General features: G+C 40.7%; 1 protein-coding gene across 1 annotated transcript in view; it reads left to right on the forward strand.

Moving 5' to 3' along the window:
* The window catches only part of LOC135463297 (major facilitator superfamily domain-containing protein 6-like), a 34,924-nt gene extending 22,540 nt beyond the window's left edge, over window positions 1-12,384 (forward strand). Inside the window, exons 5-6 of the mRNA XM_064740558.1 lie at window positions 11,011-11,214; window positions 12,122-12,384. Of these exons, the coding sequence (XP_064596628.1) occupies window positions 11,011-11,214; window positions 12,122-12,384 (467 nt within the window). The remainder of the gene's footprint in view (window positions 1-11,010; window positions 11,215-12,121) is intronic.
* Window positions 12,385-14,385: the final 2,001 nt, after the last annotated feature.

Raw genomic sequence — 14,385 nt, forward strand, 5'->3', positions numbered from 1 at the left:
GGATTGTTATGTACATGTCGTCTATAAAGATACGCTTCCGGAGCAGTAGATCCAGGGTCAATCCTGGGTCGAGTCACTCTTAAGACCTTAAAAGAGGAAGTTGTAACTTTCTCGCTGGGCGTTCAGCATGAAGGGGATAGTGCAACGACTGGTTGACCTGTATCAATATAATGGCGGCTTACTTGCTTTCGCTAAGGCGTCTCAGTGAAGCAGCACTAGATAAAAGAGCGGAGGAAATCCGTCCTGCAACATGTGTATTTCCAAGGTAGCAATGAAATGCTATTTTTTTCGTAAAACTGATTTTACATGCTGTTTATAAACTTTCCATTTCCTTTAACCTGATGACGTATGAAGATGAAGTGATGATTTTGTTTTATTAGTTGACATATTAAATTCTAGGGTTGGTGATCTCATCACATGTGCTATACGCCGGTGGACACTTTTATGGATGAAGGACGGTGGGTGGGTGGGTGGGGGGAGCAGGCGGAATCGAGGGACATTTGACAAGCAGCTGACAAGCTTCCTCGTGTGCAACGTACAGAAATACAAACCATATTGGTGGGATGCAAATTGTCTTCTACGAACGCTGGACCGCGCAAACAGGCGCACAATCGTCGACCGGTTCTAGTCACCTAACATGTCCTCTAGCGGTTGAAAAGCAAGCGCATCTAAACATATTCGTTTAAACCACTGTCATTAGAAGAATAACGAGTTAAATCCGCAGTAATTTAAAACCAAACAAGGTGAAAACCACATCAAGTCTTAACCACACAATTTTCCAGATTCACCTGATGGTGTTAAGCTTACATCAATAATACCGGCAAGCCAGGTCCATATTGTTAAATCATAAGTATGCTTATGCGTTGTTTTATTCACATCACCCACCTTTATCTTTACAGGTGTGATGTTTGCGTGCATCTGGAGCTCGCTGGTGTCGTACCTCAGTAACCAGGTACCGAAGGAGGGTCAGACTCAAGTACAGGGGCTTATCCAGTCCCTTTATATGCTGGGCACGGGGATAGGCTTCCCTCTCAGTGGAATTTTAACCCAACTCTTTGGGGCACCCGTCATGTTTCAGGTCTTCGCTGTTTTAGCATTGATGACATTTTTCACATTTGTTTTTGCTCAAATACGATCCACAAATCACTCAACAATGTGAAGTGCTGTTTACATTGGTTTATGGATGACAATCTTGCAATTTTAACTGTAGCACAGATGGCTATTGTAACATGTCATAAGAGCGCATATTGAAGGCATATTTATGTGCTTATTTTGACAAAGTCTTGTTATTTACCCGGTCGTCAAAGGCACACAATACATGTATTTATAAATTTAATAGCAATATATTTGCACCGGTACGTCTTTCGTAGGTCTATATTTAGAAATCCACGAATGCTTATTTGTTTTCTATGTACGAAATTAAAACATTCGACATAGATGGACTCCAGATAGTAATGTCACCACACCATATATGAGTTACATTAAACTGAGCACTATATGAAATACCATGTAATGTTAGCTGGCTACAATTAATTTCACGCATTCTTGTTTAAAATTCTAAAGTAGCAGCACTCACTCTAAGAATAAAAAATATTGAAAAATGCGATGGGTGTAATGCAATGCTTTCTTCTCTAGCCAAGCGTTAAAATTGCTGCAAACGGACGACATATTAGACCTCAAAGCCGGTCACACCACTCACACAACTTCGCTGAAATTAAGAGCCGTGAGACAACTTTTTCTGATGTGAAGGTACTTATGTCTGTATGCTGTGTACCCATCTGTTAAATAAATGCTTATCAGTTCAGAAGCCACAGCTTAAATGAGTTGCAAGCTTCCGTAAGTAAATTTTTAAAAATTCCGGGCGCAGACCAAACTACGGTGAGAGTTTTCCGCATACTACATGAAGGACTGGGTGAAGCTAGTTGCAAAATCCACGGCTGGTACATGTTGACTTAAAAGGCATGTGCAGAATGAGTCATATGTGGCATGAACAAAACAGGATGGTCATTTATAAGAGTCATGTCCAACATTCGCATACCATTCGTAGTCCGTAAAGGGCGTTCCAACTCAATGTGCGCAAGATCCATTTCCAAAACAACGTTTAACACTAGCTCCCAAAGACAAAGGTATGTAAGAAATTATACAAATAGGAAATAAAGCGGGTAACACACAAGAAAGAAGCGGCCATCAATTTCCAATGAAGCCGAGCGGACAGTGGATATTCCAGGCATGAATTCCATATCAAAGTTCAAATTCATGGTCCATGAATGAGTTCCAGGTCAAATAACATGCCTATGATGTAACGTTACAATTCGGTGGATGATTCGTCTCGATTCTACTTTTAGTGTTTTTAAATGTTTTCGGCATGAAACTATTCTCTAGTCTGTGTTATAAAAGTCCATACTAACTGCACGAACTTTTGAATGTGTATGTGACTGAACGGATTAAATCAACAAGAAAGGCCAACATTATAATATATAAGACACACTGTCAGAGGTTCGTGCACAAATTTACTGCACAGGTCTTTGATAATGCAAATCGCGAACAGCATTTAGCAATCCATATACTATGGGTAGCAACTGTAATTCTGTGATTGGGTGAAGAAATATTGATCTATGAGGTAAAAAAAACTTCGTTGAACTATGTAAATCGCTACAGACGATTGGGTATCTGTGTACTATAGGTGGCAACTGCAACCCTATGACTGGTCAAAAACTTTAACCAAACAGGACACCGCCACTACCACCAACAGTATCTGATCACCTTTTTACAATACCTCTTCTTACATCGTAAGGCGAGCTAAAAATAAAAACACAGAGAAAAAAATATGTTTTATCTATCATTTGAAACTATGCGGATAGCAGCATGGGTGACCACATCCTGCGTGTTTGTTACGCATTACGACGTGGTGCCATGCCTACATAGGTAATGTGTACAAACACATGCCGTTTAGATGATTCACACTCCGCTGTAAGTAATATGCCGACAGACAGCTCATAACACTACAAATCGTTTGCCAGGTATATTTCTACTCTATGCTGTAGCCTCTTAAATTTTATTCCTGTACTAACCATGATGCTTTTAGTATTCTATTAATGTGTTTGTATATTACATGTGATGGCGATACAGTATTTTTAATAAACCATTCTAAACCACTGAGGTGTAATATTATTGCAATTAACATCACTGCATATTTTTAAAACTATTTCGGCTTAAGCCATGATCTTAGGGAGCGTGAAATTACTACTAATTATGCATTTACATGAGCAGTTTAAAAAAAAGACTGACAAATTAACAACTGACCGTTTTTTCACCTGTTATTTGTGATTATTTTTCAACTATCACATTTTTTTTGCTGCTCCAATTTTGCTGTCTAGGCTGCACTTTTTATATCGTGTGCACTGGAGTCCCAAAATGGCATTTCTTTTGACATATTTGGGAAAGCACAGTCCGGTGTGACTGGTGAAGGTGTCATGTGTGACATGATGTGTAAGTGTGACACTACATCTTGGTCTTGTACGTTTATATTATGCAAATAGTGCATGCTGTGGGTAGAGATTTTAGGAATTGTCAGCTCGAGAGGTGTTATGTTCAATGAGGGTGAATACAGGGTCGAGTATTACTTCTCAATCAAGAACTAACAGTTCCTTATATCCCATCATACAGCACGCACCATATCTTTTATTACACCGAAAAGAGTTATACTTTAAATCGCAGAATTCGTATGCCGATAACAGAGGTATTACCTCAGTCTGGTTGTTTACCTTTCAGACAAGCAGGCTTCAGAGCTCATAGAGGGAAACAATTGGTGTGCAATAAAGGTACGTGATCATTGAATATTAAGGCGTGATCGCTGGCTGTTGTCTGGTGAACGTGGAACGTTACGCTATATTCCTTGGGCTCGTGATCGTTGCACATAATGGTTTGCGAAATATCATTTGACCGAGAGTCACCCTATGAGGTATAATAAATTCTTTATTATGACGCCTTTTCGTACCATCTTGTTACATATATGTATAGACGTACACCGGCCCTTGAAATATTAATAAATTATCGAAATCAAATCTCTGCGATTCTGTGATTAGACTTTCAAATTCCTTATTCTTGGTCCTGAACGTTGTCACTTTTAGGAGTTAGAGTCGAAACGTTCTCCCTCTATGGTGCGTCGCCTTCAAACAATGGAGTCTTCGTCTTTGGCTGCAAAGGTCATCCTGTGGAATACGAAATGTTAGATCTGCTTCGTCTAGTATAAGGTAGAATTTATTCGCCGAATGTCGCCAAAATCTTGCCTCGGTCCAGCTAGGCTATCTGTTAAACCAGAACTTTCGGAGCCTTTGAACTAGTAAGTAATTTGTACTTATTTATCATCTGCGGCTATCTGAATACCCGAGTGCTTTGAGAGCCCATACAGCCCCAAGTGTTTAACCCACGGTACTGGGATAGTAGTTCTGTGAATTGTGATACACTTTGAAGAGAGTCAATACCGCTAAATTGTCTGTGAAATCAAAGATAATACATTGCCCAGCAAGCTGACTATTGCCCCACATCGACAGTGATAGAAATAAACCATACTGGTGTGGTGCCACAGCGAGAGTATTGCCACCGTCTCTTAGTAACAGCGCTTGGCAAGAAAGGAAAGACAGAAGGCGGAATTCTTTCTCCATGCTATCATACCAAAACAACATTTGCTGTTTTCTAAGGTGTGTGATGATTTAGCGATGATGGCAGACACCGACGAATGGCAAATTAAGTTAAAGGAAACAACAACGATGATTTGAGGATCTGTGTCTCCTGTTTGAACACACTAATCTCTCTGTCAGTTCAGTGTGTTACCATGACAGTTACGTATACCACAGCTGGAAAATCTGCGCACGTTTGTTAATGTTTTAATTACACCATTTTTTAATTAAACGCTTCTTGACATGATTCCAGCTGGTTTCCTCTCCGGCCATAAGTGGGAAGGTGTGTCAGCAGCCTGCGGATGGTCGTGGGTTTCCCCCTGGCTCTGCCCGGATTCCTCTCACCATAATGCTGGCCGCGGTCGTATAAGTCAAATATTTCTGAGCACGGCGTAAAACACCAAAGAAATAAATAGATAAATATTTAAATAAAGCGATAATGAAGACTAGTCCTGTAATAAATGCAGTACTCTATCGGGTTGGCATAAAAATGGGCCGTACTTTGATGCTCCATTGCTCCATTCTCCTTTGTTCAAACCCTTTCACACTTTCAAATGATTTGTTGAAATGTTTGCAATATGTTGTTATTTCGGCGAGGGAACTTCCGTGGTCGAGGGGGTTAGCACGCCAGCGCGACGCAATGACCCGGGAGTCTCTCACCAACTCCTCCGCTGTGAGTTCAAGTCCAGTTCATGCTGGCTTACTCTCCGGTCGTACTTGGGAAGGTCGTGGGTTTCCCCCAGGCTCTGGCCTGTTTCTTCCCACAATACTACTGGCCGCCGTCGTATAAGAGAAATATTCTTGAGTACCGCGCAGAACACCATTCAAAGAAATAAAATAGATAAATTATTTCGGCGATCTGAAACTAAGATTATTTAAGAAAAATTTATTTTAAGACATAATTTTACAAGCCAGTCTAATAGATTGGCCAACTCAGTCCAGCAGTACAGTCTAATAGATTGTCCAACCCAGTCCAGCAGTACAGTCTAATAGATTGTCCAACCCAGTCCAACTGTACAATGTAATAGATTGGCCAACTCAGTCCAGCAGTACAGTCTAATAGATTGTCCAACCCAGTCCAGCAGTACAATGTAATAGATTGGCCAACTCAGTCCAGCAGTATAGTCTAACAGTCTGGCCAGTTCAGATTTCATTTTAATTTTTTAAATTATTCTGTAAAGAGATGTGAATTTTGTTTTTATTTTCTGTATGAACCTGTGTTTATACGCAGTTATATTGTTGGGGAGATCCCTCATGGCTACTGGTTCGTGGGAAATTCTCGTGAAAGAAATAAAGAGTTAAGTGAAATTAAAATGTCTCACCATCTAAACTTGATTAAAGTAATTATACTAGTGTCAGCCCAGTGATTTAATCAAGTGCCAGAAACCAGTTCTGGCAAAATTTTATTTAATATTAAACCGACACACCCTGTATTATATAAAAATATAGAGTGATTTAGATATGGAAGTCTGTTTATCAAGTCTAGAGAGTCATTACAACGGATTTGAGGGATAGATGAAAACAGCTGATAAGGTATGGTTGCCTGAGCTTACACCCACACCGCTGTGATCATTAAGAAACACCTTTCATCTCTCCAAACACTACATATATTTTACGCAAGAGTAACGTCAAAAATCACTTGAGTGTAAATCTACAGAGTTTTAATCAGGTTTACATAAATGTGTCCTTTAAGTGTAAGTTGCTAATACAATCGCGAGTAAAGAACGGGAGAAAAGTGGCACAGAATGGATAGTCAGAGAAGCATTGTAAACGAAGTTATGGGTAAAGTTGATCGGCATGAAGAGAAGCAAGGGATTGAACTCACATCACAGGAAACCCCACGGGGATCACTTCCTAGTCTGATACCCTTTAAGGTGTATTTTTTCCTGGCCGTGTCCTCCAGGGGAGTCATCTCCTCCTTCCTTCCACTTTACCTCAAACAAGTCGGTCTCAGTCCAGCTCAGATTGGGACTGTCATGATTTTCAGGCCATTGGGCGGATTCTTCGGCGGCTTTTTGGCACCCCACATCTCGAGGAAGTGTTTTTCAAACGAACGAAATGTCGCCCTGGCTTTCCTCTGCATGGTCATTCTTTCAACACTTTCAATGAGCTTTCCTGGCCCAGTCAGCTTAGCCCAAGAATGTCCAGTTTCGATAAGAAACACCTCAGCCCAAGATGCAGAAAGGAACAGGTCATTTGTAGTTCGCCGCTCACCACTGAGCGACAAAATGTGGATGTTCCAAGCCGAAAGGGTCAACTTCCAGATAGTCCTCTTTGCTCTGCTTCTGTTTTCGGCCAATTTTTTTCACGTTGGTATGGATACACTTCTACATGGCGCTGCAATGAGGCTACTAGGAAAAGACAATTTCAAACTGTACGGGACAATCCGAGCATGGGGGGCTTTGGGTTACGCAACACTGTGAGTTTTGTTTTATTTCTCTTATAACCTACATCAATGTCTGTTTTGTCCTGACCGTAAGCCGCTGATAACGCTCGTGTTGCCGTTTACGCGCAGTATTACCTTCGTTTCCTTAAACCCTGTCTTAAAGAAGTACAAAATTATCAAAAATGATAATTATAAGAAAGGTATAATGCATATACATATATTGTAGCAAATGCCAAGAAGTCAAAACCAAATGTGTCAAAAACTATTCTCGACTGTTTATTCCTTTCACGTATTTCCATTTCCTTTCATCTCCCAAGGCGTAGTCAATTTGATTTATCCAAAAATACACAAAGTAAATAAATTAAAGAGGAAAAGACGAAATCTTCTGACGATTATTCAGATCCGTATCCCTTATGAGGTCTTTAACTTGACATATCAAAGCAGAGAATCATAGAAATGGCACAGTACACATAATGACTGTTGTCGAGAAGTAAAGGCGAAAACGTTCAAAGCTTACTTACAGGTGTTTGTCTTTCCAGGGCAGTGAGCACAGGATTGATGATATCCAAGACGGTTTCAATCCAGTTTATCTGCTCTCAGCTGTGCCGGTCTGCGGACTATCACTTCCTGTTTTACACATTTGCTTGTGTTGGAATTCTGAATCTCGCCAACATAGACAATCTCTTCAAGGTAAAAAAAAAAAACACAACCGATAGGTAAACTTAGCTCATTGAAAATAACACATGTTAGCTAATATTCCATCGCCTATCACGTGTTATGCCCTTTACCTTAACACACACACACACACATATATATATATAGATATTTTCAGGTGATCGATTTGGAGAAGTATTGAGATGATGTCGGACAGCTTTAGCGTAAAAATAGGTTAGGTGGGGTATTGTTTAAACCCACAAGACAATGGAAGGAGTGGAGGTTTGTGAAATTAGAAAATTCAGAATATGTGCAGTGGTTGGCGGAGCTTAGGATGCCGACGGCGATGATGAGGTGGATAGATTTGGTGAACTCTTTTAGCTGACATTAGATTGACTTATTGGTTGATTCGTGTTTAGCACTGTTCTCAGTATAGCGCACATAGGTAGGGAGATTGACTTATTGGGTGATTTGTGTTAAGAACTGTTCTTAGTATAGCGCACACAGGTAGGGAGATTGATTTATTGGGTGATTTGTGTTAAGAACTGTTCTTAGTATAGCGCACACAGGTAGGGAGATTGACTTAGTGGATGATTTGTGTTAAGCACTGTTCTTAGTATAGCGCACACGGGTAGGGAGATTGACTTATTGGGTGATTTGTGTTAAGAACTGTTCTCAGTATAGCGCACACGGGTAGGGAAATTGACTTATTGGGTGATTTGTGTTAAGAACTGTTCTTAGTATAGCGCACATAGGTAGGAAGATTGACTTATTGGGTGATTTGTGTTAAGAACTGTTCTTAGTATAGCGCACACAGGTAGGGAGATTGATTTATTGGGTGATTTGTGTTAAGAACTGTTCTTAGTATAGCGCACACAGGTAGGGAGATTGACTTAGTGGATGATTTGTGTTAAGCACTGTTCTTAGTATAGCGCACACGGGTAGGGAGATTGACTTATTGGGTGATTTGTGTTAAGAACTGTTCTCAGTATAGCGCACACGGGTAGGGAGATTGACTTATTGGGTGATTTGTGTTAAGAACTGTTCTTAGTATAGCGCACATAGGTAGGGAGATTGACTTATTGGGTGATTTGTGTTAAGAAATGTTCTTAGTATAGCGCACATAGGTAGGGAGATTGACTTATTGGGTGATTTGTGTTAAGAACTGTTCTTAGTATAGCGCACACGGGTAGGGAGATTGACTTATTGGGTAATTTGTGTTAAGAACTGTTCTTAGTATAGCGCACACGGGTAGGGAGATTGACTTATTGGGTGATTTGTGTTAAGAACTGTTCTTAGTATAGCGCACACAGGTAGGGAGATTGACTTATTGGGTGATTTGTGTTAAGCACCGTTCTTAGCATGTCTCACACGGGTAGGGAGATTGATTTTTTAGGTGATTTGTGTTTAGCGCTGTTCTTAGTATAGCGCACAAGGGTAGGGAGATTGACCTATTGGGTGATTCGTGTTTAGTGCTGTGCTCAGTATGGTGCACACGCGTAGTGAAATTCCAAGTGCGAGTGAGTGAGTGCTTACGGTTTAACCTTGTACTTAACAATTTCTCAGTCATATGACGACGAAGGTGTCTGTAGAGTGTTATGTGCCTCCATGTTTAAAGAAGGATTTCCACCGCTCTTGTATTTAGTGTTGCTATACTGAGACGAAAAGGTAAGTAAGCCGTCCCACCCGAGACCCAACCCAGGATTGACCCGGGATCTAACCCCCCCCCCCTCCCCCCACTCTACCGGACGCTCTAGGGAAATTCCAAGGTAACTGGTGGAGCGTGAAGAGTTTACGGAATGTAGAGGTTAGGGGAATGGGGCAAGACTGTTGTGGAATCTGAAGGAAGGAGTGACATAAGGACGTTATAGAGTTTTAATGGTGAAGGGAAATTGCAGGGGGCCATGGGATAGTTTACAGATCGAGAGAGAGAGAGGGGAGGGGGGAGGGGTGAAGTGGCCGTAGTGGTTAGTATCGCACAATGACCCAAATGCCTCTCGCCAATGCGGACAGCAGTGAGTCCAGAACAATAAAATAAATAAATATATAAATATTAGAGAGGGGCAGGAGGATGTAACACTTCAGAATTGGAGTGGAATGGCTAGCATGGGGACATCCAGATGTCAACCTGCGGAAGTCTCTCTGTTGCCAAACTAAAACTGAGCTGATGCATGTTATGCATGTAGCAATCATGAAGGTTTGGACTGACCTCGTAGATGTTTTCCTTAAAGTGTTTCACAGTTTCGTTTTTTATTAAAGTGCATATTTACTGATCCACTAGCTCCAAATGTGGTACATCGCAGCGTACGAAACATCACACAAAAGCTGATGTACATGTGTTAACATTTATTTCAGCAGCCATGTTTCTGTTCGATGTGCATCAACTAGGATTTTTCAGTTGCAACATTTCTCTATTAGCTATTTATTCAAATTTATTGGCGGTTATTAACATGCCTTTCTTTCCCGTCAGGAGCCTTACGCTGAACATGCCGACAGTGAAGTTAATGTCATGTCCCATGACGACTTTCGGTCCGCCTTGTGTACGCCTCGGAACATTTCCTGGCTGGTGGTATTGCTCGTTCGCAGTGTGTTTTATGCCGTTACGCAATGCTTCCTCAACTGGCATCTGGAAAATAAAGGTCCGCATCAGCTATCAAGTCGTTAGTTAACTGGAATGCTCTTATTTCGTGGGGGCCCCTGTGGTTCAGTTGGTTAGCGCGCTAGCGTAGCGTAATGACCCAGGAGTCTCTCACCAATGCGGTCGCTGTGAGTTCAAGGCCAGCTCATGCTGGCTTCCTCTCCGGCCGTATGTGGGAAGGTCTTCCAGCAACCTGCGGATGGTCGTGGGTTTCCCCTGGGCTGTGCCCGGTTTCCACCCACCATAATGCTGGCCGCCGTCGTATAAGTCAAATATTCTTGAGTACGGCGTAAAACACCAATCAAATAAATAAATAAATAAATCTTATTTCGTGATATTTGTAACACAGTCTATTAAATCTCATCTCTGTAACTTCATCCTCACCTTGGTCCAAAAGAAAGTCTGAGTCAAAGTAAGATTTGAACAATGTACAATAGCCAAAACGGCGTATATCGAAGAATAATATATACTCTCATGAAATAAATCAGTATTCTGACATGATTCATTTGTGACACTTCTACTATGATATTGTAAAGAAATCTCAAATCTTTGCCTATTTCTGCGTGAGATATGAGTCCTCACACATCTGTTTTGTATTTTACCCATAGGTCTGTGTAATTTATCGCGCTGATAATTGTGTTGTTCTTTACCAGGAGCCTCTCCAGGCCTGATCGGTATGGCGAACGGTACTACAACGATCACTGAATTTTTCATGTTTTTCGCCACACCCAGACTCATCGACACTTTCGGACATACGAAGCTAGTGGCTGTCGGAGTTCTCTCCTATGCCGGTCGATTTATTGTATTTTCCATTATATCAAACCCTCTCTACATATTTCCTGTGGAAATTCTAGAAGGTAGGCTGTGATGTTTATTTTCGGATGCGTATTTTCCGTCAGTGTGGAGTAAAAAGGGGAGTTTTGTATTCGAAAAATGCTACGCACCTGTTTCTAAAAACATTTTCGTTTGTAATTCTTGGCATTGTTTTAAATGCATGTACCATCTCCAACATTGCTTGCCTGAAAGCACGACTGAATCATTCATGTTTCAGTACCATACGTGGCCTTTGTTGAATACTTGAAAACTATTCAGACGCGTGCAGCGACATGTGTATCGATGCTATCCACACCCTATACCAGGTTTACAATCGTCCGAAACATGTTGAAACTGTGGTAATAAAATTTTATACATTTACTTGATAGCGCTCATGGTGAACACACTCCACACAAACAATGGTATCTTGAAAACATATTAAAAAACCGTCCTACACGTTTATGTGAAATCAACTAGCCTCAGGATTAGAATTGTTACAGGTTAAATTAGTAAAAGTTGAAAATAAGGTGTACAAATTTATTTATGTTCGAAACAATGAGAGACGATTATTTTTCTTTTATATTGAGCAATAATCGGTTGCTGAAGGGTTTGTTTGCTTAGTCTATTGCAAGCGTCACACGGCATTCAGATAATATGGCTTTCATGATTTTATATCGTCTAATGTTTGGCAATTCTATCGTAGTCGTGCCTCTCACCAATGCGGTCGCTGTGAGTTCAAGTCCAACTCATACTGGCTTCCTCTCCGGTCGTACCTGGGAAGGTTCTCCAGCAACCTGCGGATGGTCGTGGGTTTCCCCCGGGCTCTGCCCGGTTTCCTCCCTCCATAATGCTGACCGCTGTCGTATAATTGAAATATTCTTGAGTACGGCGTAAAACACCAATCAAATAAATAAAAAAATGAAATCAACATGTCCTCCTTCATCTTTACAGGTGTGATGTTTGCGTGCATCTGGAGCTCAATGGTGTCGTACCTTAGTAACCAGGTACCTGAGGAAGGCCAGACCCAAGTACAGGGGCTCATTCAATCTCTCTGTATGCTAGGCACCAGCATAGGCTTCCCTCTCAGCGGACTTTTGACCCAACTCTTTGGAACGCCTAGTATGTTTCAGGTTTTTGCGGTGTTAGCGCTGATGACATTCGTAATTTTTGTTTTGGCTCAGTTACGACCCATGAATATGTTCGCCGAAGCTTAGCTTACCAAACGTCTATGCCTGTGGTATGCGTGTAGATATACAACCAAGTATGAATACCATATTTTACTTAGTAATAAAACTACTTCGCCAGAACACTGCATCGCCTCTGGCATTTTAATTTTAAGCCTTTTTGTGTCAGCATTCCGCCTTTTTACCGCTAACCCATGTATGCTGTGACAATAAGTAGACCGTATCTCATAAAGAGCCTTTGGTTTGGTTGTCACGTACGTACCTGTGCGTGCTAACTCAGCTAAGACATAGTGAAAACGCAGGAAGATAATTTGTTTCACTGTTGTGTTTTCATAGCAGTTGCTAATTTACAGTAAATGTTTGAAACAAGTGTATACATGGTTAGCCGCAAATTTAGGGTTTCTTTCAATAAGTTGTTCACAGAACAATGTTTTTCAAATGAAACTGGACAAAGTCTTTTTACAGCAACGATGAAATAGCGAGCTTTACTTTCACACTCAAACAAAATAAGCAATTTTCTTAACAAATTACAAACATAATGAACACGTAGCAAAATGTGTGCGATTGCGAAACTGGCGCTTTTGAACGTATAGACAGAAATACAGTTGGTGTCATATTCATCAATTATTTTCTCGCCTACTACAGAATTCAAACGTATGTAAGGGCCCTCCTTGGCCGAGTGGTATTCGTGCATGCGCGGCATAATGACCCAGAAGCCTCTCATCAATGCAGTCGTTATGAATTCAAGTCAAGAACATGCGGCCTTCATCTGCCGTTGTACGTCGGAAAGTCAATCAATGGATGATCGTGGGTTTCCCAGTCCTGTCCGGTTTCTTCCCGTCACAATGCTGACAGCCGTCGTATAAGTGTAAAATTCTTGAGAACGGCGCAAAAACATCAATTAAATTAAATCACACATATAGATATGAATGACAGTTTTTACACATGTCAATTCACTAGACAAGGTTCGTTTGTTTAATTTAATATTTTACCTAACCTTCCCTTAAGTCTTGAAGATAAGTTGACTTGATACGTGCAGCTGTCAGTAAGGGACAAGGTGTGGATGGCTATGCCCTATCGTAAATGAATTTCATTGAAGAGCATTTTGCCACCAATATTACGCACATTATACGTGAAAGTTTTCCAATGCAGTGATTTCTCGCTGGCGTCTGTCGTCTATCACCGCCTTGACAAAGGAGGTCGCGTGTTCAAAACCAGTTCACATTGCCTCAGCTGCGCTTTTACGTCAGGTGGATTGTCAAATACCTGACGAAGGGCCGTGGCCGCCGGCGGTAAAACATTGTTGGGGTTTGGCGTTAAATAACACATGAAAAGTACAAAATCAAATGGTAAAGTTTGGTGACATAATTATTTTTAAAAAATTTTAAAAACAAGTGACATAATCGACAAAAAGCGAAGTCTAGTTTTGAAGGAGAGTGACACCAGCTATTTAAATTGACGTCAGTTTTTACATACACATATATACATACACAGAAAAGTGTGAGACATTAGAGTAAACAGTAGACAGTTTTGGACAGCATCGTTAAAAGCAGTTAAAAATATTAGGAATGTACACTGCCAATGATTGTCTGAGAATACGTGTTGTTTCTTTAAAGGGAAAGACATATTTTTTTTATCTGAAAACGTAAATTTACAGATTCGCTCCTCATACGCGTATATAAACATATCACGATCTTATGACGACTCTTAGCTTCGTCAGATCTTTGTTGCAGACTGAAGAATCCAGAAAGATAGGAACATTACTTCCCAGATCTGGGTCAAAGGTCGCAGAATCAAAAAAATGAAATTGACGGAGAACAATACGAACTTCATAGTGTGAGTCTGTAAGGGTACCACTATCGAAGACAAAAGATGAGAAACAACTGGCTTGTTAAACTCTCAGATCAGCGATAGTCCTTACACAAGATCAAACAAAGACAGGCGTAGACGTTTGAATAAGTGCAATTACATATATTATAACAAAATATACAAATAATACAACTGACAGTAATATACAGAACAATACAAATA

The sequence above is a fragment of the Liolophura sinensis genome, chromosome 3 (genome assembly GCF_032854445.1).
Source record: "Liolophura sinensis isolate JHLJ2023 chromosome 3, CUHK_Ljap_v2, whole genome shotgun sequence".
In the NCBI taxonomy this organism is placed as follows: domain Eukaryota; kingdom Metazoa; phylum Mollusca; class Polyplacophora; order Chitonida; family Chitonidae; genus Liolophura; species Liolophura sinensis.